The following is a 26489-nucleotide window of genomic DNA, read 5'->3' on the forward strand; positions in this document are numbered from 1 at the left end:
CTTCATGACTCCAGCACCTGATCATGGTGTCTGTCACAGAGGAGGTCCTCAATTTTCAGAATGTTTGTTGGATGAATACATTTACAAAATTATGGATGCAGTCATCTTTCAATTTCTTAGAAATATTATAATTAGTAAATTTATACATCATAAAATACCATAATATCTATCAAAATTACAAGCAAGGCTATGTGTTTAAATGATATTTAAAGTGAGGTATAACTGCCCATTAATTTTAAAAAGATCACCCACTATTTGATTATGTTTGTTCAGTGACATAGAAAAAGAATGGCGTTATTTCTTCAGATGGCTGAATGTCAGATATGTGTTAGAGTTTGAAATATACATGGAGTAAAAGAAGCTACCCCAGAGTTGACCCAAACTCAGTTAATGATATCCAAGTAGCCAGAAAGCTTACAAAGAAGTAATTATTTATGTAACATGGGTCTGCAAGGTGAAAAAAAAATCTAATTAAAATAGTGTCAGCAAATCATCCTTCCTGAACTACCTTTTCTTTTTTAAAATAAGTGATAAAAAAGCAAAGAGAACTACAAATTTCAGCTTGCTGTCACAGTAATAGATATTTTAAGCCAGCTTCCATCAGTATTTTGGTGAATGGATAGGCTGTTTAATCAGGCAAGAATGACTTGTATTATTTTGTAAAAGAAGGAAAAATTGAGGAAAAATGCAAGCATAAAAGAGAATTCTAGAGTTTTAATTCATATTTATTAAGCATAGTCCAAAAGAAGTGTGTGTATGTTGGTTTATATTGAAATATGTTCAGTCAGGCATTGTTTGTATTTTGAAAAATTAGAACATAAATGTCCACAAATAAATTGTGATGCATTCATATGATGATATAAAATAATACAAGGTTAGATATGGCAGTTACTATTTAAAATACCTATTGTAATTTACATACTGTAAAAATATTTGCTCACCCTCCTTACACACCCTAGACCCACTGATGTCAGGCTTGATTGAAGGATTTATATAGGGCAATGAAATGTGAGCAGAAGACGATCACGTTTTTACACAAACATTCGTTTTCCATGATTTTTCTTCCTTGTGCTATGATACATGTGGTGTCCCAGGTAGTAACTGTCCCATCATTGTGGTTTCACATTGGGGAGTGATGGAGTCATGGAACCAAATAGTCACTCACTGCTCTTGGTCGCATAATGAGATTAAACCTTTGTTGTTGGAAGTCACTAGGGTTTTTGAGTCATTTGTTATTGTCAACAGCATAACTTTGAGGTGACACTGAGAGAGTAAATCCATCATCTTGCCATAGTTTATTTTATTAACATTCTATATCCTCAATGTAAATCCATTTATTCATAAACCTATAATGGCTATAAACAAATGATACATAATGCCATCTGCTTGTGACTTTGTCATACATCCTTTCAGTTTAAGTCAGGGAACCATTTTGCTGTTTGAAAATGTGTAAATTCAGATATAGTATATAAAGGCACTCCAGTGATGTACTATTTCTCATTTTAAAAGAAGACATTTTATCTATCTACTCTCCTAGTTGTCTGACCTTCTTCACCTACTGATCTACCTATATGGATAGATATGAAACAGAAAAGACAGAAAGACAGAAAACCATGAGTGATTGTTAGAAGTCGGGGGGCAGAAGGAGGAGGGAAAATAATTCTTACTTCATACAAATATAAATTAACTTATCCTTTATAAATATAGTAGGACAAATTGTGGTGATGATTTCACAAATGGATGCTTATCTCCAAGGTCATCAAATAGTATACATTATTATAGCTTTTTATATATCTAAAATAATTACAAAGCTAAGGAAAGAAAATGTCAAATATGTATATATAATGTATACATAATATATAATTAAAAATCAAAATAGGCTAACTGAAAATGCTATAATTTAGTTTTACTCCTATAAATATCATCATGGATTTCAGAAGTATTTTTTTAGCTTTTGATTTTTTAAGGGTTAATTTTTTATGTTTGTTTTCTTCACAATTTGTAAAGGTAACCAATTTTATATATATATGTGTGTGTGTATATATACACATATATATATGAAAGAAATAATAAAAATATATATGAAAATCTGGATTTTATCTCTTGCTTGACATATTTAAATGCATGCTATTGAAATGAAGTAGAGTTTACCAAAAAAAAAAAAATGTTTTATTTAATGGGAATGGCCAAATATACTAAAAGGAAAAGAAAATAAGTCACATTTCATTTTTATGCTATAGTATTTCATGACTACACTCTGACAAGTGAAATATGCTTATTTAGAGACATCTAAAAATCTGCAGTAATTTTTCTAGGATTTTTATTCACTTTATTTTTGGCAGAGATGAAATGCCTGACCTTCTTTTAACTTTAAATGTTAATACTCATAGTTTATAAAATGCTACAAACACATCTCTAAACCAAAGAAATCCATTAAAATGGATTTTAAATGGATTTCCTTCAAGGAGATAGTATTAGAAGTCTTTTTTACCTCTTCTTTTGAAACAGAGTCAGGAGCTAATGTTTTTCTCTAAGTTATACTGTAGGACAGAGATTAGCTTTTCCACTGTATAATTCTGGACATCTCAGGAGATTAGATGAATTGTGGAATAACAGATTTCAATTTTAAATGGGGGGAGCTTTCCAATATCCAGTTCAGAATCATAGGATTAGGAAACAAAGAGGAAATTAATGTCTAATAAACCTTTAAATATTTTCCTCTTCCTCTGCTTCTTAGCTAAAGAATTTTAGATTTAAGTAGATCTTGCTTTTAATTCTGGTTCGGTTGCTTTCTAGTTGCAGGACCTTGGATGAATCAGTTAATTTCTCTGAAGCTGTGTTCTCTCTGATTTATAAAAGGGAATGACAATATATATTTTCACTGGCTCAGGAAACATTAAAATACAATAATGTACACCCAGTGCTTAGCACAGTATGAGATTAAATACTGGTGTCCCACACAGGGGAGACTTTGCCTGCTTTATAAAAATGTGTATTTATATGTAGGCAAACAGATGACCCTTAGCTGCACTTAAGAGCTTGACCCATCAAAAGTGCCCAATAGAGCTAACATGGAGGGATCTTGGTTGTGCCACATTTCTCTGTCTCCAAATATTGCAAATAAAAAGAATTGCCTAAGGCTCTTGCCAGCAATGCAGATGCCTAGATCCCACCTCAGAAATTCTGGTAGGGAGGATCTGTCATCAAAAGGGAGGATGGAATCTAGTCATCAAAGTTTTAGCAACTATCCTCTTGTCTGAGGAAGGTAGCCTGAGGCAGGTCAGTTTAGTCGCTCAGTCGTGTCCGACTCTTTGAGACCCCATGGACTGTAGCACGCTAGGCTTCCCAGTCCATCACCAACTCCTGGAGTTTGCTCAAACTCATGTCCATAGAGTTGGTGATACCATGCAACCATCTCATTCTCTGCCATCCCCTTCTCCTCCTGCCTTCAATCTTTCCCAGCATCAGGGTCTTTTCCTAGGAGTCAGTTCTTCGCATCAGGTGGCCACAGTATTGGAGTTTCAGCTTCAGCATCAGTCCTTCCAGTGAATATTCAGGACTGATTTCCTTTGAGGCAGGTAGTCCCCCTTCAAAGAATTCTGACTTCATTTTTACAGGTGAATTTTGTTTTATAACTTTTCATTCTTTCAAAACAACACCAAGACTTTAATCTGAGATGAGGTTGTCTACATACAGGCTAGTCTAGGATCCTTGTGCTTATATTCAAGTAGGGGTCAGTTTCTCAAAGAATAAATTCCTATAGAAAGGATATCCTCTCAGGGATTCTATTTAGCCATTGTTTTTAGGTTTAAACAAGCACTTCTCACTCTGATCTGTTTCTATGGAATTACACCTGGTTACAACACATTTTCAGTAGCCTGTTTTAATGTGTTTGAAAAATGCCCCCACCTCACTCCTGATAAGGTAGAATTGGTTAACCTGACAGCAACCTCCTTCCTCCCTTTGCAGGTCATCTCCGCATCAAAGTGATACTGTTCGCTTCTCTGGTATCATTACCTTTGGGCTTTGATGGGTATAATTGGTCAGCTTGGCTTCACAGTGACTCACGTGATATTTTGTCCGCGTCACTTGGACTGACCTCTCCTTTTACAGTAATGGACTGTTCCTAACCTCTGCTGAGGTCACCTTTGCTGTTCTTTCATGCTCTGAATTAATTTAGCTAGCTGCTAACTGATCACATCACGATGTAAGCTCGCCCTCTAGTGGCAGCTGCTCAAATTGCGCCTGCAGGGCTTTGGTTCTGCCTTCATTCATGATAGATGTTCAGTTCAGTTCAGTTGCTCGGTCGTGTCCGACTCTTTACAACCCCATGGACTGCAGAACGCCAGGCCTCCCTGTCCATCACCAATTCCTGGAGTTTAATCAGACTCACGTCCATTGAGTCGGTGATGCCATCCAACAATCTCATCCTCTGTCGTCCTCTTCTCCCCCCTTCAATCTTTCCCAGCATCAGGGTCTTTTTCCAAGGAGTCAGTTCTTTGCATCAGGTGGCCAAAGTATTGGAGTTTCAGCTTCAGCATCAGTCCTTCCAGTGAATATTCAGGACTGATCTCCTCTAGGATGGCCTGGTTGGATCTCCTTGCAGTCCAAGGGACTCTCAAAAGCATCAATAATTCTTTGGTGCTTAAGCTTTCTTTATAGCCCAACTCTCACATCCATACATGACTACTGGAAAAACCATAGCTTTGACTAGACAGACCTTTGTTGGCAAAGTAATGTCTCTGCTTTTTAATATGCTCTCTAGATTGGTCGTAGCTTTTCTTCCAGGGAGCAAATGTCTTTTAATTTCATGGCTGCAGTCACCATCTGGGGTGATTTTGGAGCCCAAGAAAATAAAGACTGCCAGTGTTTCCACTATTTCCCCATCTATTTGCCATGAAGTGATGGGACCAGGTGCCATGATCTTAGTTTTCTGAGTGTTGAGTTTGAAGCCAACTTTTTCACTCTCCTCTTTCACTTTCATCAAGAGCCTCTTTAGTTCTTCTTTGCTTTCTGCCATAAGGGTGGTGTCTTCTGCACATCTGAGGTTATTGATATTTCTCCTGGCAATCTTGATTCCAGCTTGTGCTTCATCCAGGCCAGCATTTCTCATGATGTACTCTGCATATGAGTTAAATAAGCAGGGTGACAATATATAGCCTTGACATACTCCTTTCCTGATTTGGAACCAGTCTGTTGTTCCATGTCCAGTTCTAACTCTTGCTTCCTGACCTGCATACAGGTTTCTCAGGAGGCAGGTCAGGTGGTCTGGTATTCCCATCTCTTTCAGAATTTTCCACAGTTTATTGTGATCTACACAGTCAAAGCCTTTGGCATAGTCAATAAAGCAGAAATAGATGTTTTTTTCTGGAACTCTCTTGCTTTTTTGATGATCCAATGTATGTTGGCAATTTGATCTCTGGTTCCTCTGCCTTTTTTACATCCAGCTTGAGCATCTGGAAGTTCATGGTTCACGTACTGTTGAAGCCTGGCTTGGAGAATTTTGAGCATTACTTTACTAGCATGTGCAATTGTGTGGTAACTTGAGCATTCTTTAGCATCGCCTTCCTTTGGGATTGGAATGAAAACTGACCTTTTCCAGTCCTGTGGCCACTGCTCAGTTTTCCAAATTTGCTGGCAATATTGAGTGCAGTACTTTCACAGCATCATCTTTCAGGATTTGAAATAGCTCAACTGGAATTCCATCACCTCCACAAGGTTTGTTCGTAGTGATGCTTCCTAAGTCCCACTTGACTTCCCTTCCAGGATTTCTGGCTCTAGGTGAATGATCATACCATAGTGATTATCTAGGTCATGAAGATCTTTTTGTATAGTTCTTCTGTGTATTCTTGCCACCTCTTCTTAATATCTTCTGCTTCTGTTAGGTCTATACCATTTCTGTCCTTTATTGTGCTCATGTTTGCATGAGATTTTCCCTTGGTATCTCTAATTTTCTTGAAGAGACCTCTAGTCTTTCCCATTCTATTGTTTTCCTCTATTTCTTTACACTGATCACTGAGGAAGGCTTTCTTATCTCTCCTTGCTATTCTTTGGAACTCTGCATTCAAATGGGTATATCTTTCCTTTTCTCCTTTGCCTTTTGTGTCTCTTCTCTTCACAGCTATTTGTAAGGCCTCCTCAGACAACCATTTTGCCTTTTGCATTTCTTTTTCATGGGGATGGTCTTGATCCCTGCCTCCTGTACAATGTCACGAACCTCCATCCATAGTTCTTCAGGCACTCTGTCTAGCAGATCTGATCCCTTGAATCTATATCTCACTTCGACTATATAATTGTAAGGGATTTGATTTAGGTCATACCTGAGTGGTCTGGTGGTTTTTCCCTACTTTCTTCAATTTATATGAATTTAGCAATAAGGAGTTGAGCTGAGCCACAGTCAGCTCCCGGTCTTGCTTTTGCTGACTGTATAGAGCTTCTCCATCTTTGGCTGCAAAGAATATAATCAATCTGATTTCGGTGTTGACCATCTGGTGATGTCCACGTGTAGAGTCTTCTCTTGTGTTGTTGGAAGAGGGGGTTTGCTATGACCACTGTGTTCTCTTCGCAAAAGTCAATTAGCCTTTGCCCTGCTTAGTTCTGTACTCCAAGGCCAAATTTGCCTGTTATTCCAGGTACTTCTTGACTTCCTACTTTGGCATTCCAGCCCCCTATAATGAAAAGGACATCTTTTTTGAGTTCTAGAAGGTTTTGTAGGTCTTCAGTGAACTGTTCAACTTCAGCTTCTTTAGCATTACTGGTTGGGGCATACACTTGGATTACTATGATATTGAATGGTTTGCCTTGGAAACGAAGCAAGATCATTCTGTCGTTTTTGAGATTGCATCCAAGTGCTGCATTTTGGACTCTTGTTGTCTCTGATGGCTACTCCCTTTCTTCTAAGGGATTCTTTCCCACAGTAGTAGATATAATGGTCATGAGTTAATTTCATCCATTCTAGTCCATTTTATTTCACTGATTCCTAAAATGTCAGTGTTCATCCTTGCCATCTCCTGTTTGACCATTTCCAATTTGCCTTATTTCATGGACGTAACATTCCAGGTTCCTGAGCAATATTGCTGTTTACAGCATCAGACTTCACTTCTATCACCAGTCACATCCACAACTTGGTTTTTGTTTTTGTTTTTTTTTGCTTTGGCTCCATCTCTTCATTCTTTCTGGAGTTATTTCTCCACTGATCTCCAGTAACATGTTGGGCACCTACCATCCTGGGGAGTTCATCTTTCAGTGTCCTATCTTTTTGCCTTTTCATACTGTTCATGGAGTTCTCAAGGCAAGAATACTGAAGTGGTTTGCCATTCCCTTCTCCAGTGGACCATGTTTTGTCAGAACTCTCCACCATGACCTGTCCATCTTGGGTGGCCCTATGTGGCATGGCTTATAGTTTCATTGAGTTAGACAGGCTGTGGTCCATGTGATCAGATTGGTTAGGTTTCTGTGATTGTGGTTTTCAGTCTGTCTGCCCTCTGATGGAGAAAGATAAGAGGCTTATGGAAGCTTCCTCATGGGATAGACTGACTGAGTGGGAAACTGGGTGTCATTCTGATGAGAGGGCCATCAGTAAATCTTTAGTCCAATTTTCTGTTAAAGGGTGGAGCTGTGTTCCCTTACATGGGACCAAACTCTGGTGGAGGTAATGAAGATAATGATGACCTCCTTCAGAAGGTCCCATGCACACACTGCTACACTCACTGCCCCCAACCCTGCAACAGGCCATTGCCGACGACCCACGTCTCCGCAGGAGACTCCTGGACACTCATGGGCAAGTCTGGGTCAGGCTCTTGTGGTGTCTCTGCTCCTTTCTCCTGGTGCACACAAGATTCTTTTTGTGCCCTCCAAGAGTCTGTTTCCCCAGTCCTGTGTAAGTTCTGGGAGCTTATATTAATGGCGACCTCCTCCATGAGGGCTTATGTGGTTCTCAAGTCCGCTGCATCAAGAGCCCCTGCCCCTGCGGCAGGCCACTGCTAAGCTCTACCTCCACAGGAGACACTCAGACATGGTTCTGTCTCAGCCTCTGTGGGGTCTCTGGGTCCTGGTGCTCACAAGCCTTGTTTGAACCCTCTGAGCGCCTCTGGCAGGTATAGGGTTTGATTGTAAACGCGATTTCACTCCTCCTACCATCTTGCTGGGGCTTCTCCTTTGGCCTTGGATGTGGGGTATCTCCCCAAAGTTGCTCCTGTGCCGCACAGCCGCATGAGAGATGGGACTGGAACAATTTGTCAGAAATAAATCTGCACCAAAAATAGATGTCTCTTGGGCATGCTATGTCGCTTCAGTCATGTTCCACTCTTTGTGACCCCATGAACTGTAGCCTGCCAGGCTTCTCTGTCCATGAGATTTTCCGGCAAGAATACTGGAGTGGATTGCCATTTCCTCCTCCAGGGGATCTTCGCGACCCAGAGATACTTATGTCTCCTGCATTGGGAGGCAGTTCCTTTGCCACTAGTGCCATCTGGGAAGCCCAGGTGTCTCTCAGTTTTACCAAATAATAATTTTATTTGTATGAGAATTTCTCTCATAGTATTATTTTGGATGTGCTGACGTGAATAGATTTTCAGTGAAGATAAGCAGTTATTAAAAATTGCCTTGAAAATATACGTGTGTTTGTTGTTGTTCAGTCACTAAGTCATGTCCAACTCTTTGAGACCTGATGGACTGCAGCACTCCAAGCTTCTCTGTCCTTCACTATCTCCTGGAGTTTGCTCAAATTCATGTCCATTGAGTCAGTGATGCTGTCTTTAGTAAAAGACTGTTTCCCATCGTATAAATGGAGGAGGAGGTGACTGGAGGAGGTGATTTTCAAGGTGGAGTTTGAATCGTTCATACTGTATCTAGACTTTTATATTAAGGAATTCGTTTGATTCTTAGGATATCTGAATTCTTGTCTCATCATCTCCCTACTCTGTTAAAAACCTTTCATCGGATCCTTGTTGCCAATACATTATAATATAAAATCCTTAGAACAACATAAATAAGGCTTTCATAATTTGGGCCAAAACAACTTGTAAAAATCTTTTGCTACTTACTCATTCATTTTGCATCCTAAGATTCTAGCCAAATCAAAGTACATGTATCTGGACAAGCTCAGGTGGGGCTAGTGGTAAAGAACTTGCCTGCCAGTGCAGGAGACGTAAGAGACTTGGCTTTAATCACTGGGTCAGGAAGATCCCCTGGAGGAGGAACTGGCAACCCACTCTAGTATTCTTGACTGGAAAAATCCCATGGACAGAGGAGCCTGGCAGGCCACAGTCCATAGGGTTGCAGAGTCAGAAATGACTGAAGTGACATAGCATGCAGACAAGCTGTATCCATTCATATTTCTATGCTTTTCCACATGCTATTCTTCTACTTGAAAGGTCTTTCTTCCCTTCTTCCTTATCCTTCTTCAGAGGCTTGTCCAAACACAGAATTCCTTCTTCTTGACTTAAATATTATCTTCTCTGTAAAACTTTTCTGATTTTTCCTTTTCCCAATCCTGCCTTGAAAATTCTACTAGATCATCACTTAATATAGTAGACTGAGTTTTTAAGAATTTTCTTAAAGCCTGGTAGTGTGCATGTGATCAAAACATATTCAGATAATGCATTTCTATGAATAAAAGATTGATTCCCTGGTGGCTCAGATGGTAAAGAATCTGCCTGCAGTGCAGGAGACCTGGGTTCCATCCCTGAGTCATGAAGATCCCCTGGAGAAGAGAATGGCAACCCACTCCAGTATTCTTGCTTGGAGAATTCCATGGACAAAGAAGCCTGGCAGGCTACAGTCCATGGAGTCGCAAAGAGTTGGACTTCACTGAGTGACTAACACTTTCACTTTAATATGTAAACAAGCCTCATTGAGTTTCCAAGTATAAACTAATAGATATACTGTGAACGTCTACCTATGGTTTTCCTTCTAAGACATTGCTGGTGGAATCTGTCATTATTGCAGTCCAGCATCCATTCCCAGCTTCCACTGGAAGTCATTTTAGTAATGACTTCCGATCACGTGTTGTAGTAATGACTCCCAGATTCTTTTTCTGTACATCCATGAATTCTCATGGACATCCAGTGATGCTGACACCATTTAATTCTTTCGTTAGTAAGCATGTGGTTTAGATCTGACTAATGAGAGTACCACATTCTTCTGGCCTTGGTCATTGACTCAAGGATGACCAACATTAAGACACTGCTAATCCTTCTGACAAATAGAAGGGAAAAAGTGGAAACAGTGACAGATTTTATTTTCTTAGACTCCAGAATCACTGTGGATGGTCTCAATAGCTGTCATAAAAAATGATATGGTTGGTTTGGACCTCAGGTGTGCTAATTCTGAGATAATGAGTTTTGCACCTGTGTCTCAGATTCCCCAGGTGCCTGAAACTCATTACCCACAGTCATGACTTTCTGGTTAATATACTCTTTATTATCTGTCTTCTCTGGTTCACTTTCCCACTTCCCAATTAGTGTTTTCTGTACCTCTCCAAGCAAGCAACTTGCATTTAAAATTTTGTCCAAGGGTCTTCTTCTGGAGGAACCCAAACTTAGACTCAGATTCTGTATGTGTGTGCATGCATGTGTATTTGTGTGCTTTTGTGAGATATGTGTACTGTATTCTTGGATTTGTATAATAGGACCATTTTATAATGTTGGGAAGGTTTGGGGGTTTTATCCTTTTTTCCTTTAGTAGATTATCTGATTACTGTGTCTATGTTTATCTCTTTTTGTTGGTTGTTAGGAAACTCAGGGACAAATTTGTTGCTAACTTCTAATAAGATTACCCCATAGCCTGCATTCTGTAAATTAATTTCACTTTTGAATTCAACTTTTCCCAATAGTATCTTCCTTTAGTTCTATTTCTTCTTTACCTTTAATGTGTTATCATGTATGTTTTTTCCTTTCTGAAAAGACAAGATTTTAAAAATTAAACTAATTTATTATTCCTAACACTATGTAGGTCACTGTGTTTTAAAAGAGAAATTGATTAAGAGAACTAAATAAAAGTGAAAATAGAAGAATACATATCTGATCTATTCAGGTGGAAACAATAATTATCATGTGTCATTTCAGCCAAGCATTAAGGGAAAATTCAGATTTTAAGAATACCAAAGACTTGTGAAAAAATAGAAAACTACAAACATAGAACTAGAAAGTACATGAGAAGATAAAATAATTATAAAATTCTGAAAGGTCACATGCACCAAAACATCACAAAACTCAGAAAATAACATAAAGTATGTTTTCAGTAATTACCTGTCACAACTCCATAATTACTTTTCTACGTTTTGGCTACATGCTATTTGAATATTTTAGTGCATTTTAATAACATTTTCTACAGGAAACAGAATTGAAGGATAATTCATTCCTTCCTCCTAAATAGTTGATCCAACACTTTAAATTATTAATATCTTAAAAAATTTTTTTGTTTCACAACTTATTGTCATGCAAATTTGTATCAACTATGAGAGATCCTCTTTTAATTTCCTATCATATATGAATGGCTCAGATGGTAAAGAATCTGCCTGCAATGCAGGAGATGTGGATTCAATTCCTGGGTCTGGAATATCCTCCAGAGAAGGGAATGACAACCTACTCCAGTATTCTTGCCAGGATAATCCCATGGACAGAGGAGTATGGCGGGTTACAGTTCATGGGGTTGCAGAGAGTCAGACATGATTAAAGCAACTTAGCATGCATGTAGAATGTGAAGTAAAATGAAAGAAAGAGTATTCAAACTTGATTATTGGTTCTTCACACCTTTCAGTTCAATTCGGTTCAGTCGTGTCCAATTCTTTGCGACCCCATGAACTGTAGCATGCCAGGCTTCGCTTCCATCACCAACTCCCGGAGCTTGCTCAAACTCATGTCCATTGAGTTGGTGATGCCATCCAACCGTCTCATCCTGTGTTGTCCCCTTCTCTTCCTGCTTTCAGTCTTTCCCAGCATCAGGGTCTTTTCCAATGAATCAGTTCTTTGCATCAGGTGGCCAAAGTATTGGAACTTCAGCATCAGTCCTTCCAGTGAATATTCAGGATTGATTTCCTGTAGGATTGACTGGTTTGATCTCCTTGCTGTCCAAGAGATTCATAAGATTTTTCTCCAACACCACAGTTCAAAAGCATCAATTCTTCAGCACTTAGCTTTCTTTATAGTCCGATTCTCACATCCATACATAACTACTGGGAAAAGCCATAGCTTTGACTAGATGGACCTTTGTCAACAAAGTAATGTCTCTGCTTTTTAATATGCTGTCTATTTCCAAGGAGCAAGTGTCTTAATTTCATGGCTGCATTCACCATCTGCAGTGATTTTGGAGCCCGAGAAAAGAAAGTCTGTCTCTGTTTCCATTGTTTCCCCATCTATTTGCCATGAAGTGATGGGACCGGATGCCATGATATTCATTTTTTGAGTGCTGAGTTTTGATGTAGAGAAAGACTGAGGGAGAAATAAATTTTGCTTATTCCTTTTAAAGCAAGTCTGTGAAGTATTTTGCATTTATGGATAATGAGATAGCTTTAACTCTGCCCCCATCATTCGGTGCAAAAGTGGAATAATATAAATTAGATTTTCCCTGGATTTATTGTCCTCAGAAATGCACATTTTGAATACTGATCTTCCTTTTCCCCACTTTTTTGACTGGCTAGTTGATCTGTAAGGGCCCTATTCAAGCCTGACAATGTAGAATGGCTGTTCTGTTAGAGCTGCCTTACCTTCAGAATGTCCACTAGAGGGAGCTACTACAATGCTTTCTATTTTTTTCTTCATTGTATTTTTGGCTTTTGATAACTAAGGTAAAGTTAGTATCTTCTGGTTACCCATAGATTGAATCTTAATAAAGGTTACTTCATTATTTTTATAAAATTGTATGCATATTCCACATACAAGATCCTGGAGTCTTGAGCATAAACCTTTCTGAAGGAGAAAATGTAGGAAATAAAGGGGGAGAAAAGTATCTCACTGTTTAAATAATTGGCAGCAAAGCATCTAATTTAAACTGTGATTGAGGAAGAATCTGAAAATATTTTAGTAAGTGAGGCATACAGTATTATATAAAATTTAAGAGAAATCAGCGTTTTTACCTTGAAGATGTATAAAATTATATTCACTGTACTGTCTTTACTTGTTTTAAGTGACTAGTAAATATTTAAGAACAATTAAAAGCTATCTTTTACATAGTCCCCAAATTCATTCTTCCTCTAGGGTCATCTGTTACTGAATACAGAATTTTTCTACCAAAGGAAGTTTTTAGAGCACATGAGTCATATTGTATAAATACCTCCAATTAAATAACACAAAATAAGTACAAACGTAAGAACAACACCAGCACTAATAATAATAGCAACCATTTGGGATACATAGATTCTTATTTAATCATTTCCTTTAGGTCAGGCATGTTGGTGTCCGATGCAGTAGAAGACAGGCCAGCCCTGGGCTGTCCCTTCCCGTTGCCGTGTGCTGTCATGAAATGCTTCTTGAGGACAGTAGCAGCCATGCAAGGGTATGAGCGATCAAAGCCTCAGTCAGAATGGAGCTGCTTAGGTGCCGGTAGATAAGTGCCCTTCCAGTGAAGCATGTGTTTCTAATTTAGGGTCACCTTCCTGCCAGGGATCTAACATATAATATGTTGTGAGTTCTGAAAGGGCCTCAAATTTCATACATTACCTCCTGCTACCAGCTGGCGCTAGTGGTAAAAAACCCGCCTGCCAATGCAGGAGACTTTAGAAACAGGGTTCAAATCTCTGGGTCGGGAAGATCCCCTGGAGGAGGAAATGACAGACCACTCGAGTATTCTTGCCTGGAGAATCACATGGACGGAGGAGCCTGGCAGGCTACAGTCCATAGGGTTGCAAAGAGTTGGACAAGACTGAAGTGACTCAGCACGATAGCAGATAAAGTGGTCAATACCACAATTTGAATTGGCACTGTTCCATCACAGCCTATTGGGGAATCAACCTTTAACTGTCCTTCTGAAAATAAGACGGTCAGATCTCCACAAATTGAACTTACAATGAAAGAAATAGCCCAGGAGGCTCTGAAAGCAGCATGTAACAGTATAATCTGGGGAAGAAAACTTTCTCAACCAAAAATGATGTGCATTTGATATATCTTAATACATTTGTATTCAGAGCACATGAAAGAAATCATTATACTTTGATGATATAAAGACCTGGATGTGCTAATATTTAGCTCAGTGGTTCTGAATTCTGACTGCACACTGAGATCATTGGGGAAAATATTAATAAAATCTCAGCTGCTCAGGCCATAATTCATACCAATTAAATAAAAATTGCTGGGACTAAAATCCAGGTATTAGTCATTTAAGTTTTCCCAGGTGATTCCAATGTCTACCCAGTTCTGGGAATCACTGGTGCAGCGTAATGTATCCCAAACCTTTCTGTTACAGGACTCACCTTGGGATCTTATTAAAATACCAATTGTGATTCAGTAGGTTTGGAGTGAAGCCTGAAATTCCCAGAAGATGGCGATGTTGCTGTTAATATACCACTGCTTAGCCACGGTACCAGGCAATGTGGGTTTGCTTTCTTCTCCAGGATAAACACAGAGCTCCTAAAATGTCAGGACTCCTTCAGCTTATTTGGTGATATTTGTTGTTGCTCAATGGTATGGAAGTGTATTATCTATAGATTATAAGATAAAAGTCAAGCATGTATCTACTGATACTTTTTAAGCTGACCTGTCTTTATACTCAGAAATGTTTCTTAACAGTAGGCTTCCCTGGTGGTTCAGATGGTAAAGAATCTGCCTGCAATGCAGGAGACCGTGTTCAATCTATGGGTTGGGAAGATTCCCTGGAGAAGGAAATGGTAACCTACTCCAGTATTCTTGCCTGGGGAATTCCATGGACAGAGGAGCCTGGCAGGCTACATTCCATTCGGTTGCAAAGAGTTGGACACGACTGAGCGACTGTCGCTCACTCATTCACTCATTGTTGCTCCATGGTTTGGAAGCTCTTGAATTGTTGACACAAGCTTCAGCCCATCTTCTGTGAATCTCTTGCTTGATTCTAGAACCCACTAAGATTCTCTACTTGGATTATTTTTTCTTTCAGGAAAGCTGGGCCAAGAGATACTCAGATTTTTCAGCAGCAAGGCGTTTTAAACAACAAATTATATATAAATTAGTGGAAACACAATGAGTTTGCTTTTACATTATCCACCCGATTTTCTGTATCACTAATATATTAATTGTAGGTAAAATTAGGTCTGTGAATATTTGAGATGCTTTTCCATCATCAGAAATAGAAACACAGAGCAGTTAAGAAACTTACGTAAAGTCACACAGTAAATGATGCTGAAATCGGGATTTTAAACCCAGGCAGTAGGTGTATCTAAGCCTTTGCTCCTAACTAACCACCACTTTTTACAGCTTTGCAATAACACTGTTATAGGAACCAATTAATAGGTGAGAAAATTAGAGCCTGGAAAGTAAATGACTTACTCAATTATAGAGAAGTGGTCATTGGCCACAGATAGGTCAAAACTCAGATTGTTTCCTTTCAGTGATAAAGTCCAATTGGTCTCTATGTGGCTACTGAAACTAAGAGAGGATCTTGTCAAAGAATAGAAAAATGACACGTGGATTCAATTTGCCATCCATTTTCTTCTCCATGTATGTTTTGGGCTATCCACACGGCAGCATGGATTCATGCTATCATAAAATTAACCAAATAATTATGGAAGGCAGAGAGTGCCCCCTAACCTTTATGATGAAAATCTGAACATAACTGAGCAGGAGGCTAAGTACCCAAGAGGAAAGGGGATGGGCTCAGAAGACCCCTGAGGAAGACAGACTGGCAACACTGTACCCACAAAAGGGAGAGTAATTTCAAGGGGAAACCGCAAGCTTCCTTTTTCCTAACTTACTTTTAAGATCAAGAAGTGGGAGGTTACTTCAAAGGTATCTATTATTGCCCACGTTTGAGAAAATGGTTGTTCAGAAAGAAAAAGGTAGACCCCATGTCTAAGTAGACAATAAAAGTGGAATTTTCTATTACTTAAAAAAAATTGTTCTAAGAAAGTGCCTACAAGAGAATACATAAATCTTGGCTCAAACTATCATCGTATGAGTGGGTAGAAAAGGGATAAGGGGATTCTCAGCTTTATTATTAGTATTTCCTAATAGATTCCATAAAGCTGGTCATTCTAGCTTCAGTAATAATGAATCCAAACTAGAGTGGATGAATGTGTAGACTTCTCCTGGCCTCTCCCCTTCTTCCAATTTCAGACCAATTTCTTTGACTGTTGTGTGCCTGGAACAATAAAGGAAAAAAACATTTAAAGCAGACTATTTTCTGTACCATGTTCTAGAAAACAGCAAGGTAGGAGAAGAGAGGAATATTGCTTTGCCAACTGGATACACTAAATTAGTCATCATGGTGGAGGATGAGTCACTAAGTCTAGTCTGACTCTTGTGAACCCATGGGCTATAGCCTGGTAAGCTCCTTTGTCCACGGGATTCTCCACACAAGAATACTGGAGTGGGTTGACATTTCCTTCTCTATGGAATCTTCCCAGCCCAGGAATCAAACCCGGTCTCCTGCATTGCAGGGGGATTCTTTGCCAACTGAGCTATGAGGGACGCCCTTAGTCATCATGGATGTTTCTAAATTGAAGAAATTAATTGGTACCATGGATATAATATGTAACATCTATTTGCATGAAAATGACCTCCCGGGAAGTTGCAGTAGAGGAGTTAAGCCCAATACCTAACCATCAAGTGTATTATAACTTGGTGCCATTTTTGGTTTTCTGGTAGAGTTCAATCTAGTCAAAGGTTAATATTAAGAAGTTCTAGGTAATAGATTCTAACTTGGGGCATTACTTTAACTCCCCTAGTGACTCAGATGGTAAAGAATCTGCCTGCAATGCAGGAGACCTGGGTTTGATTCCTGGGTTGAGAAGATCTCCTGGAGATGGGAATGACAACCCACTCCGGTATTCTTGCCTGGAAAATTCCATGGACAGAGGAACCTGGTGGGCTACAGTCCATGGGATCACAAAGAGTCAGACATGACTGAGCAACAGACACACACTGGGGCATTACTTTACCCTATTTCATAGCCATATAATACACCAATTTACAGTATACTCCATGGGATTTAGTATTTACAGAGATGTGCAACCATCAAAACAATCCATTTTAGGAGATTTTCTGCCCCTAAAATTACCTCATACCCATAGTTCCCAATCCCCCTCCCAGCCTCTGCTGGACCCCAACTCTAGAAAACTTCTATTTTCAGCTTCTATAGATTTTTCTACTCTAGACATTTCATTTACAGGGAATTCTATAAAATGTAGTATTTTGTGACTGGCTTTTTCACATAACAAAAATTTTAAGATTTATCCATTTTGTTTCATGTATCAGTAATTCAATCATTTTCATTGCCAAATAATATTCCACTTTGTATAGATATACCACATTTTATCAAGTCTCTGTTATTTCTTTTCTTCTGCTTGTCTTAGTTTGCTGTATATCCTTACAGAAATTTCTGGAGAGTTAAAGTGAATGATGATAGATACATACATCATCATTTAAGGGTGCTTTGCTGGGAAAAAAGGAGAGGGTCTGTGGAATGCCTCACACTAACATTTAGAATTTCATATGTGTCTTGTCATCTGAAACATAACGTATATCAAATTTAACTCCTATCCCCCACCTTGTATCTTGTTCTTTTCCCTTTCCCTATAGCTGTTAATCCATTTACCCAAATGATTAGAGTAAAACTCTTTCAATCATCCTCAGCATCTCTCTTCTCTCATATTGCATATCTGTTCCATCAGAAAACATTGTCAGTATGTAAAAGTGAGATGAACTCAGGGAACTACAAACAGCCTTGGATTTCTGTAACACAATACATAAAGTAGGCAGCTGTTAATGAGATTTCTAGGAGCCAGATCATCAATAAATTAAATTGCAGTGGCATTTGGGAAATGAGAGTACATGTGGCTTTTGAGCCAAGACTCATTGTCTCTTTGCCCCTCTCTCTCAGAACAAAACAGCCCTGCATGATGGAAGCTTTTTTCTAGGCTGGTGCGGCCAAGAACACAGGGCTGCCTCTCCAAAGGGCTTCCAGGCTAGAACTGCTGTATCTCCCCTGAAGGGAGGGGAGCCAACACTCTTCCTCCTCCTAAGCTTTGTGTTGGAAAAAACTATTCTAGGCAAGATAAGCCGAGGTATTTAGAATTCCATCCAGCCCCCACTCAAAGATCGGAGGCTCTATACCAGATGTGGCAGGCCAAAAAGTCTGGGTTCCGATCCTATAAACAACAGAGATGTGAAATGATCAGATATAAATGTAAATTATAACATCACGAGTACTTGCTGCATGCAGCAGGGATTGAAAAGATTTTATATTGGATGTAAGGGTGACAGGTGACTATTTTAATAATGTAGTAAAGAACTGAGCTAGCACAGAGGAAACTAAGCTATGTGTGAAAAGAAATAGTGAAATTAATAATCTACAAGTAGTGCAGGGTGAGAGGTCAGTGATATATATATATATATTTTTTGATGTGTATGAAAAAATATCAGCTTTTATGATGAATATTCTAAATATATGCTTTCTTAAGCCATCTAAACTGGTTCATAGATTCTCTGATATTAGGGCCAAATCTCTGCACTCAGGACAATGCCCGGGTGCCGGGGTGAGTAACAAATATTTGAAGATGTGATTACCAGTTAACTTAAGATGTGTGTTATATATACTTCAAAGTTACAGTGTAGTGTACAAGTATATTACCACTACAGTGTAACCTTGATTTGAAGTGCTTTCAAAAAAAGGTCTTATATTTTTGAGAGACAGAATAGTGAACTGCCAATGTAAGTGGTTCAACATGAGAATATTTAAAATCCTAGTTCCTCCACTGTACCCGTGTGTTTTTAGACATGTTACATAACTTCCCTGAGCCTTAGTTTCTTTAATTAGAAAGATAGAGAACAAATCCTTCTTTCACACATTTGCTGTAAGGACCAGAAGTAGCATGACAAACAGTCAGCATATAGCAACCACCAATTAACAGCAGCTTATTCATTTCACAAATAGCTGCTGTGTGCCTTTCAAGTTCCAGATAGTTCTTGAAAATACAGGATGAATGAAATGTGGCTCTTGCTCTTCATGAATGTACAGTCTATAGGCAAGACTCCTACAGAGAGAGACAGACAGACAGACACACACACAGAGTAAGATAAGGGCAAACAGAATGCCGTTTGTTTATCGCTGTTGTTACAGAGTTTGGCCCTCTTAGGACCAGGTTTCTTTCTTCACCCACGGGCTCACTTAAACAATTAGTGCACTTAATTCTGAAGTGCACTAAATCCCTAATCATGTGCCAAGGACCATGGATTAATGGGCTAGGTAGTGTGAGTTATTGGAATAGAAACATGATTAGAACAACACTATAGTGTCAGATGTCGTATTGGCATCATTTTTGCATTTGAAGTTCCCTCAACTTACAGTCGTGTCAGATTTCTCTTCTCTGCATAAAGAATATTGTTTTGGTTGAAGTGAAATGGATGGGATTTCTCATATTCACCAGAATTCTGTTCTACTATAGAACCTGATTTGAAAATAAGGATTTGTTTCAATTCAATTGCTATATTAGAGGACAAATGTAAAGTTTTCCTTTACTTGCGCATGAGTTCGTGCACAGAAACTGCTAGGTGAACACAGAAAACTGCACCGAACTGAACCCAGCCACAGTAGAATACACAAAATACACACACATGGACACCCCTCAAACTTCTACTGACCCCCCTCAGCCACGTGGTGTGTTATGAATCCTCCTGTCCTCATATGCATGACAGAGTTCCCTTAGATTCAGATAACACCCCTTCCACTACTTCATAATCTACAACACTTCTGCAAGCAAGCTGTAGGTCTCTGTCAAGGAAAATAGCATGTTTATTGTAGAATTTTTGTGCATCTTAACCATTTAATATTTATAAAACTATGCTTCCTCTTTTATTCAGTTTCAATTTTTATGTAATGTAAGAAGTTTTTGAATGCTATCTCTAACTGTATTTTTTATAAGCCCCATGGTTTTATTGTGTAATGTGATGATATTATGTGTATGTGTGTATGTGTATGTGCCTTATTATGGGGCTTCCCAGGTAGTTCAGAGGTAAAGAATCTGCCTGCCAATACAGAAAATACAGAGGACATTGGTTTGATCCCTGGGTTGGGAAGATCACTTGGAGGAGGAAATGGCAATTCACTCCAGTATTTTTGCAAGGGAAGACCCCATGGACAGAGGAGTCTTGTGGGCTACAGTCCACGGGGTCACAAGAAGGTGGGCATGACCAAGCGACTAAGCATGCATGGATGTGCCTTATAGCTAAATGGTTTGTCTCTATAAGGATTTCAAGTTACTTAAATACTTATATCTAGCTTGGAAAATTAATCTTTTAGAATGTCACTTGTAATACTTTAAAATATGTGTCCATACTTGATATCAAAACATTTGATATGCTTCTAGATGGAAGCTAACTGTATTCTTAAAAGTGCTTGAAAATGTTCAAAGAGGTAACGTGGTATGTCTGTTGACCTTGTCAGACTGAGGCAAAGCTCCAACGTTATTTTTAGAAATCAGAGAAGGTAGACAGAACCTCTTTTCCTCCTTCTCAATCTCTCACAGTGTAAAAATAGCAATGCTTCTATGCTGTTGTCAGGAGAATAATTAAATAAGTAACCCATGTGCTATTATTTTGCTTAATGTCCCAGTAGCACCTGAAATGAGTATTTTACCACATTTATGTATGTGTCTGCACTCATTTTCTGGGGAGAAAATAGCCTCTCAATAGATTTTATAATTTTCAGTTTTTCAAATAGCTGTATGCTGTGTAGCTTCTGCCCCATGTTCACTTAGTTGCAGTAAATGAAGGAAATATGAACTCTATCTGAACAATTCTATTAATAGTCTTTAAACCCAGATTTATTATCAGACAGATTGTATTTTAGGTGTCCGGTTTCTATTATTTTTTTTAGAAGTGTGGTATAAGGAAATTTCTGATTGTGTGTAGCTCATCTACTTTACTATTCTATTAAGCCATTCTGTTAAAATGGGTTAGGTTTTAAAGGAAATGAATTTGATTTCTATACTGCACATTTAGAAATAAATCCTGCCAAGACTTTAGGACAAATACAGACATATAAAAGAAACCAACCCATGATGAAGAAAAGTAGAATAACATCAGATATATGATACCATATAATTTATCATGTGATAGTAGAATAGATACTAATTTGTGTTTGGCCTTGAAAACAAATATATATTTTGAATCTAGATTTTGATGCCAAAATATAGAAAAAAGAGAGGCCAGGGCATGAACAAAGAGGACACTAAATTTGTTGCTGTTAATCTAAGATTTTTTGGAGGAAGATCTTTTACAGTCTGTATACTCCAGGAAAAGGCAGCATGGTCATTCATTTATTTGAATTGATCAACTTATGAATTACCTAAAATTGTATGAAACTTTTAGTGTGCATGTGTGACTCTGCTCTTTTTTAGGAGAGCATCAGCAGCTTTCATCCTATTTTCAAAAGAGCCCATACCTCCAACAGTATTAACCACCTTTGGTATTTATAGGATGTTGATGCAACATAAAGTCTTCACAAAGTTTTGCTAGTTCTCACAACCACCGCTGACTCAGCTAGTACACAGTAATTTCCACCTACTTATCACCGTGAAGTTTGTTGTCGCAAATGAAAGTTCTCAATTGCTTTCTCCCTTAATGTTAGAACATACCGATTGACTCATTATGGATATAGGCTCAGGATCACTGGATTCCCATTTAAACTTTATGTTCTAAAGTATCTTTAAATGCCCTCACATAGGTTAAAATTGTATTTCACTTCATTTCTCTAATTAGTTAGTGAATCAGTATGCTGGAGCTGAGGAGTCTATTATATACCCCCTTTCCTCTGATGTACTCTGTTTCATCATTTGCCTACTTTCACACACTGGCCTTTCTTTGTCTTTTAATGTTACGTTGTTGTTTCGTCACTAGGTCGTGTCCAATTCTTCTATGACCCCATGGTCTGTAGCCCACCAGTTTCCTCTGTCCATGGAATTTCTCGGGCAAGAATACTGGAGAGGGTTGCCATTTCCTCCTCTAGGGGATAGCCTCCCAACCCAAGAGCTGAACCTGCATCTCCTGCATTGCAGCTGGATTTTTTACTGTTGAGTAACTGGGGAAACTCATTTAATGTTATGCCATTTGATTATACTACTTTTCTTTTGTGTTATTAAGATTACCCACCAGCCTCCAGAATCTTAAATCTTCCTTAACATTTCATATACTAGGTTAAATATGACTTTTGTTATTGAATACACAATCACTTTTCTTGAGTCTTCAGTCATCAGTCATTTCTACATTCATTTATTTGACTATTTCCTGACCACTTACTATTACCAAATCATATGGCACTCACCTTTTGGAGATTCAAAGAAAATCCCCTCTCTAACAGTTCACAGTCTCATGTAGGATATCGTAGATAATAAATTACATTAGAATAAAAATATATAGGAGAGAGAAGTTGCAGGGATATTGAGGAAGAGCAAGTGGTTTACCACTGGTGGGAATTTTGCTTTAAGGGCTTACCAGAAATGTTAACAAAGAACCTTAACATTGAGCCTCTAAGAAGTACTAGTTGGCAAGAATCCTACTGGTCACAAGAACAGCTGTGCAGATACCTTGAGTTACGAAGAACACTGGGGAGATGTAAACGGGGAGGTGAAGAGCACAGAACTTCTGTGGGGAGATTTCAAGAGGTGTAAGATGGAACTTTGCATACGTCTCTAAGGAATGTCGCTCTCTTCTCTAGGCAGCAAAATGCAATTTAAAAACTGCTAAGGAGATGAGTGCCATGACTCGATTTTTTATCTTAATGAGGGTGTATTAACAGAATACAGAGGAACAGTTGATGGATCTCTCATTGTAATGGCCTTTCTGGCATTCTGGTTAGGAAGGGGAAAAAAAAGCTTTCAAAAATAATAAGTAAACTTCTCACTCCATTTAGCATCCATGACTGCATTATTTCTTTGTCCTATACTGCCATCTTCTATTGACTATAAGCAACTACTTTTTGCAATTAAGTAATTCATACCCAATTTTGGACAGAAGAGATAAAGTACATTTTAATAATTTAAAGTAGTTTAATATGGAAATAATCCCAAGTGTGAGGAATTGGGGGGTTGAATGAACTTAATAATAACAGGAAAGAAATAAAGGGGGTACCAGATGCTGGACACAGATATAGCACTGACAAGATTATGGAAAACTGGTTTGACTAGCTCTGAAATGGCAGGAAGTAGAGATGTCAGCGGGAGGAGCTTCTTTCAAGTGTCTAATCCGTGACTGTGATTTTGAACATAATCAGTATATCAGCAGACTAGGAGATTATGAATCAAGTTCAGAACTAGTGACCCTAATGTTCCACGAGTAGTTATCAGAGACAAACAATTACATGTAATTATTATAATTCATTTGAGAAGTGATTTCAGGAGAATGAGAGTAGGAAAGTGGAAAAGTAAGACAGGGAATGAAAGCAGTTAATAAGGTAATCAAGTCCTCAATGTGAGTATCTGTAGCTTAGTCCTGTCTGGAATCCCAGGTTATTTGAAAATGGTCTGGCACATGTGCCTCAGATTTATCCCACCTGAGAGGTGAAGGACCTGGGGTATTTTTCTACTAAGACCCATTAATCACTGTCTGGGGTATGTTGTCAGGGATGTTAATTCCCTAGAACTCCTAGCCTGCCTTTCACATGAGCAGAATAGATACAGATGGTGAGGGAAAAACCCTTTCGACAGAGACACACAGATGCTTGCAGCACCGTTCAGAAAGGCGTGTGCTAAAATGGCTGAGTCAGGGCTCCGCTACAGCAGTCTTTAGAGGTTATGTATTCTAAGAATGTCAGATTCAAATATTAGAACGTTATTTGCAAACATGCTTAATACTTAAGTGAAATTACTTGTCTTTCAAGACATGATAAAGGCACATTTTCTTACTAATAGACTAACATCAGCTCTGTTGCTAGCATGAAGTCATTGTAATAGTCATTGGAAATAGAGCAAGAAAAACATGCCATGAAGCAGCACAGATACCAGAGGAACAATTATATATGGCTAGAATCTTAAATCTTCCTTAACATTTCATATACTACTGTGTGCATTTTGGATGAGTTTATGTGTATGAGTTTATGTTTATGAGTTATGAGTTTATTAATGATATATATTTATGATGTTACTTTCCAAAGTAGTTGTACCTGATAATTTCCACCTATATCAGAAATTTCCTCTTCTTCTTCACTGGTAACCCTCCAAAAGATGTTTTTCTCAGACATTCAGCTGGCCTATGTGCAACTTATTAAAACTTTTCCATATCCTTATTAAATGACATTTCACTTTCTGTCCAAGTGTATGAATAACGATTATTACAAATCAACTGGTTTATTTACTGGTGATAAACAATTCTCTCAAATTAAGTTTATCATTTAAATGATTTACCTAGGGCTTTTTACTTGTGCCATGAAGCAAAGCATCAAAAGAAATTGAAATAGATAAAGATATTTGTGCTTGGCCAACTTGAATAACAAACTCTAGTAATAATGTAATTGAAAATTTCAGAAGAAATGGCTTCAAGAATCAGAAACTGCATAAGATAGTTAAGAAAAAATGGTGAGAAAATATTAACCATCAACGTACTGCTTACAGAAATATTCACTCTGTGCATTAATTTTGGCAGGTATATTTGAGTGACAAGCATTTAGATATCTATAACAAGAAATCTAATTTTCTCAAGAACAATATATTTTACTTTTAATATCAAAGTGAACATTAAACATATAGTTAAATTTTAATATGAAACTCAAAAACTGAGTTTTTTTACACACACATCTACACAAATCAAAAATTATCAGACAGAGTGTCTGAAAGTTCAAGAAGTATGGTCAGTGATACTCTAAAAACCAAAATCATTTTACTGACATAAAACATGAGCCAGAGTAATGGATCCTTGACCTTGAGAATGAGAAATGAGCTCTAAAAATCACGAATGTAGGGTCACATTCCAATCACCATTTGACAACTCTAATGAATTTTGCATTTCTCTGGGCAGAAACAAATATGTCTTACATAGTGAACCATGCTAATTCCAGTTTGAGAATAAGTTTACAACATGGTAGGTTATGCTGCTTCTGCTGCTGCTAAGCCACTTCAGTCACATCCGACTCTGTGTGACCCCACAGACGGCAGCCTACCAGGCTCATCTGTCCCTGGGATTCTCCAGGCAAGAACACTGGGGTGGGTTGCCATTTCCTTCTCCTGGTAGGTTATATTGCATTCCAAATACTCAAAGTCATCTTAGGTCCTGTGGTTTGACATTTTGCACCAAAAGATTGGAAAACATCTCCTGTCCCAGTCTATACTTAAGGTGCAGCATGCACAAATTCCTGTGCCCAGAGACGGCCAGAAGCAGAGAGAGAAAGGAAGAAAAGAAGAAGTCTGTCCTCCCTTAATTCCCAGTTCTGTGCCTCTCTCACTCTCTCCATTTTGTAATATTGTATATTTTCCCCAATATAAACATAATTTGTGTTCATTATATAAACTTTTTGAAATACAAAAATATATCATGAAAACACAATCAAAATTAACCACAAGCTAGACATCCCCACAGTCACTGTTAATATTTTAGGCTATACCTTCCTATTGTACTTTTCCTGCACAATTTTGTGATTAGAAATATGTCTTTGTGTGCCTAAATATTGCATGTATTGAATTACTTCCACAGGATAAATTCTAGGAAAAATGATTATCCATGGAGAGAGTATGTATAAGGAGTGACATTTTAGTGGTAATTTTGTCTTTTGGCAAATATGTGGCAGCCTCCTTCACTAAAGCAAATGTTCTAGTCCTACTTATATGAGTAATACAGAAAGTCTCCATTTCATGAATGCATCCTACTATCCATTTTATTTTACTCTTTATATGAGTAATTTAATAATTTTTATCATGAATTTTATGTTCACTGAAGTATTTTGATTTTTTTATTTGTCTGATTGTTGCATGGGAGTTATGACTCAGGAGCTTAAAGTTTGGCCGAAAGAACAAATTTCAATTAACACATTAGAATTTACTGATCTTGGTTTTTCATGATGGACAGATCAGTCAGTTAATGACTAAAATGTGCTTTTGACATACAGAGAAATCTTTTTAGAGTATATATATAAATATGCCAGCAATGAATTATGATTATAGTCAAAGCTAAGTTTAATCTTTTTTATCTTGATCTTCAAGCTTCTACTCAATGTGGTCCCTGTTTCCATTTCTATATTTGTCTTTAGGATTTTACATCATGTTATAAAATATGTTTTTTTGAGAGAATTTGGGCTTTATTCTCTGATTTCAACATCTCACCAGAATACATTTGCTCTGTCATCTTGTCAATTACTTATTTTTGTCAAAACTCTAATAA

At 38.1% G+C, this 26489-nt stretch overlaps 1 protein-coding gene across 1 annotated transcript in view; it reads left to right on the forward strand.

Annotated features, from left to right (window-relative positions):
• The window catches only part of ANO3 (anoctamin 3), a 435784-nt gene that overhangs the window by 89739 nt on the left and 319556 nt on the right, over positions 1-26489 (forward strand). The window contains 1 exon segment of the mRNA XM_061140060.1: positions 13839-13849. Within this exon segment, the coding sequence (XP_060996043.1) occupies positions 13839-13849 (11 nt within the window).

The sequence above is a fragment of the Dama dama genome, chromosome 1 (genome assembly GCF_033118175.1).
Source record: "Dama dama isolate Ldn47 chromosome 1, ASM3311817v1, whole genome shotgun sequence".
NCBI classification, from domain to species: Eukaryota; Metazoa; Chordata; class Mammalia; order Artiodactyla; family Cervidae; genus Dama; species Dama dama.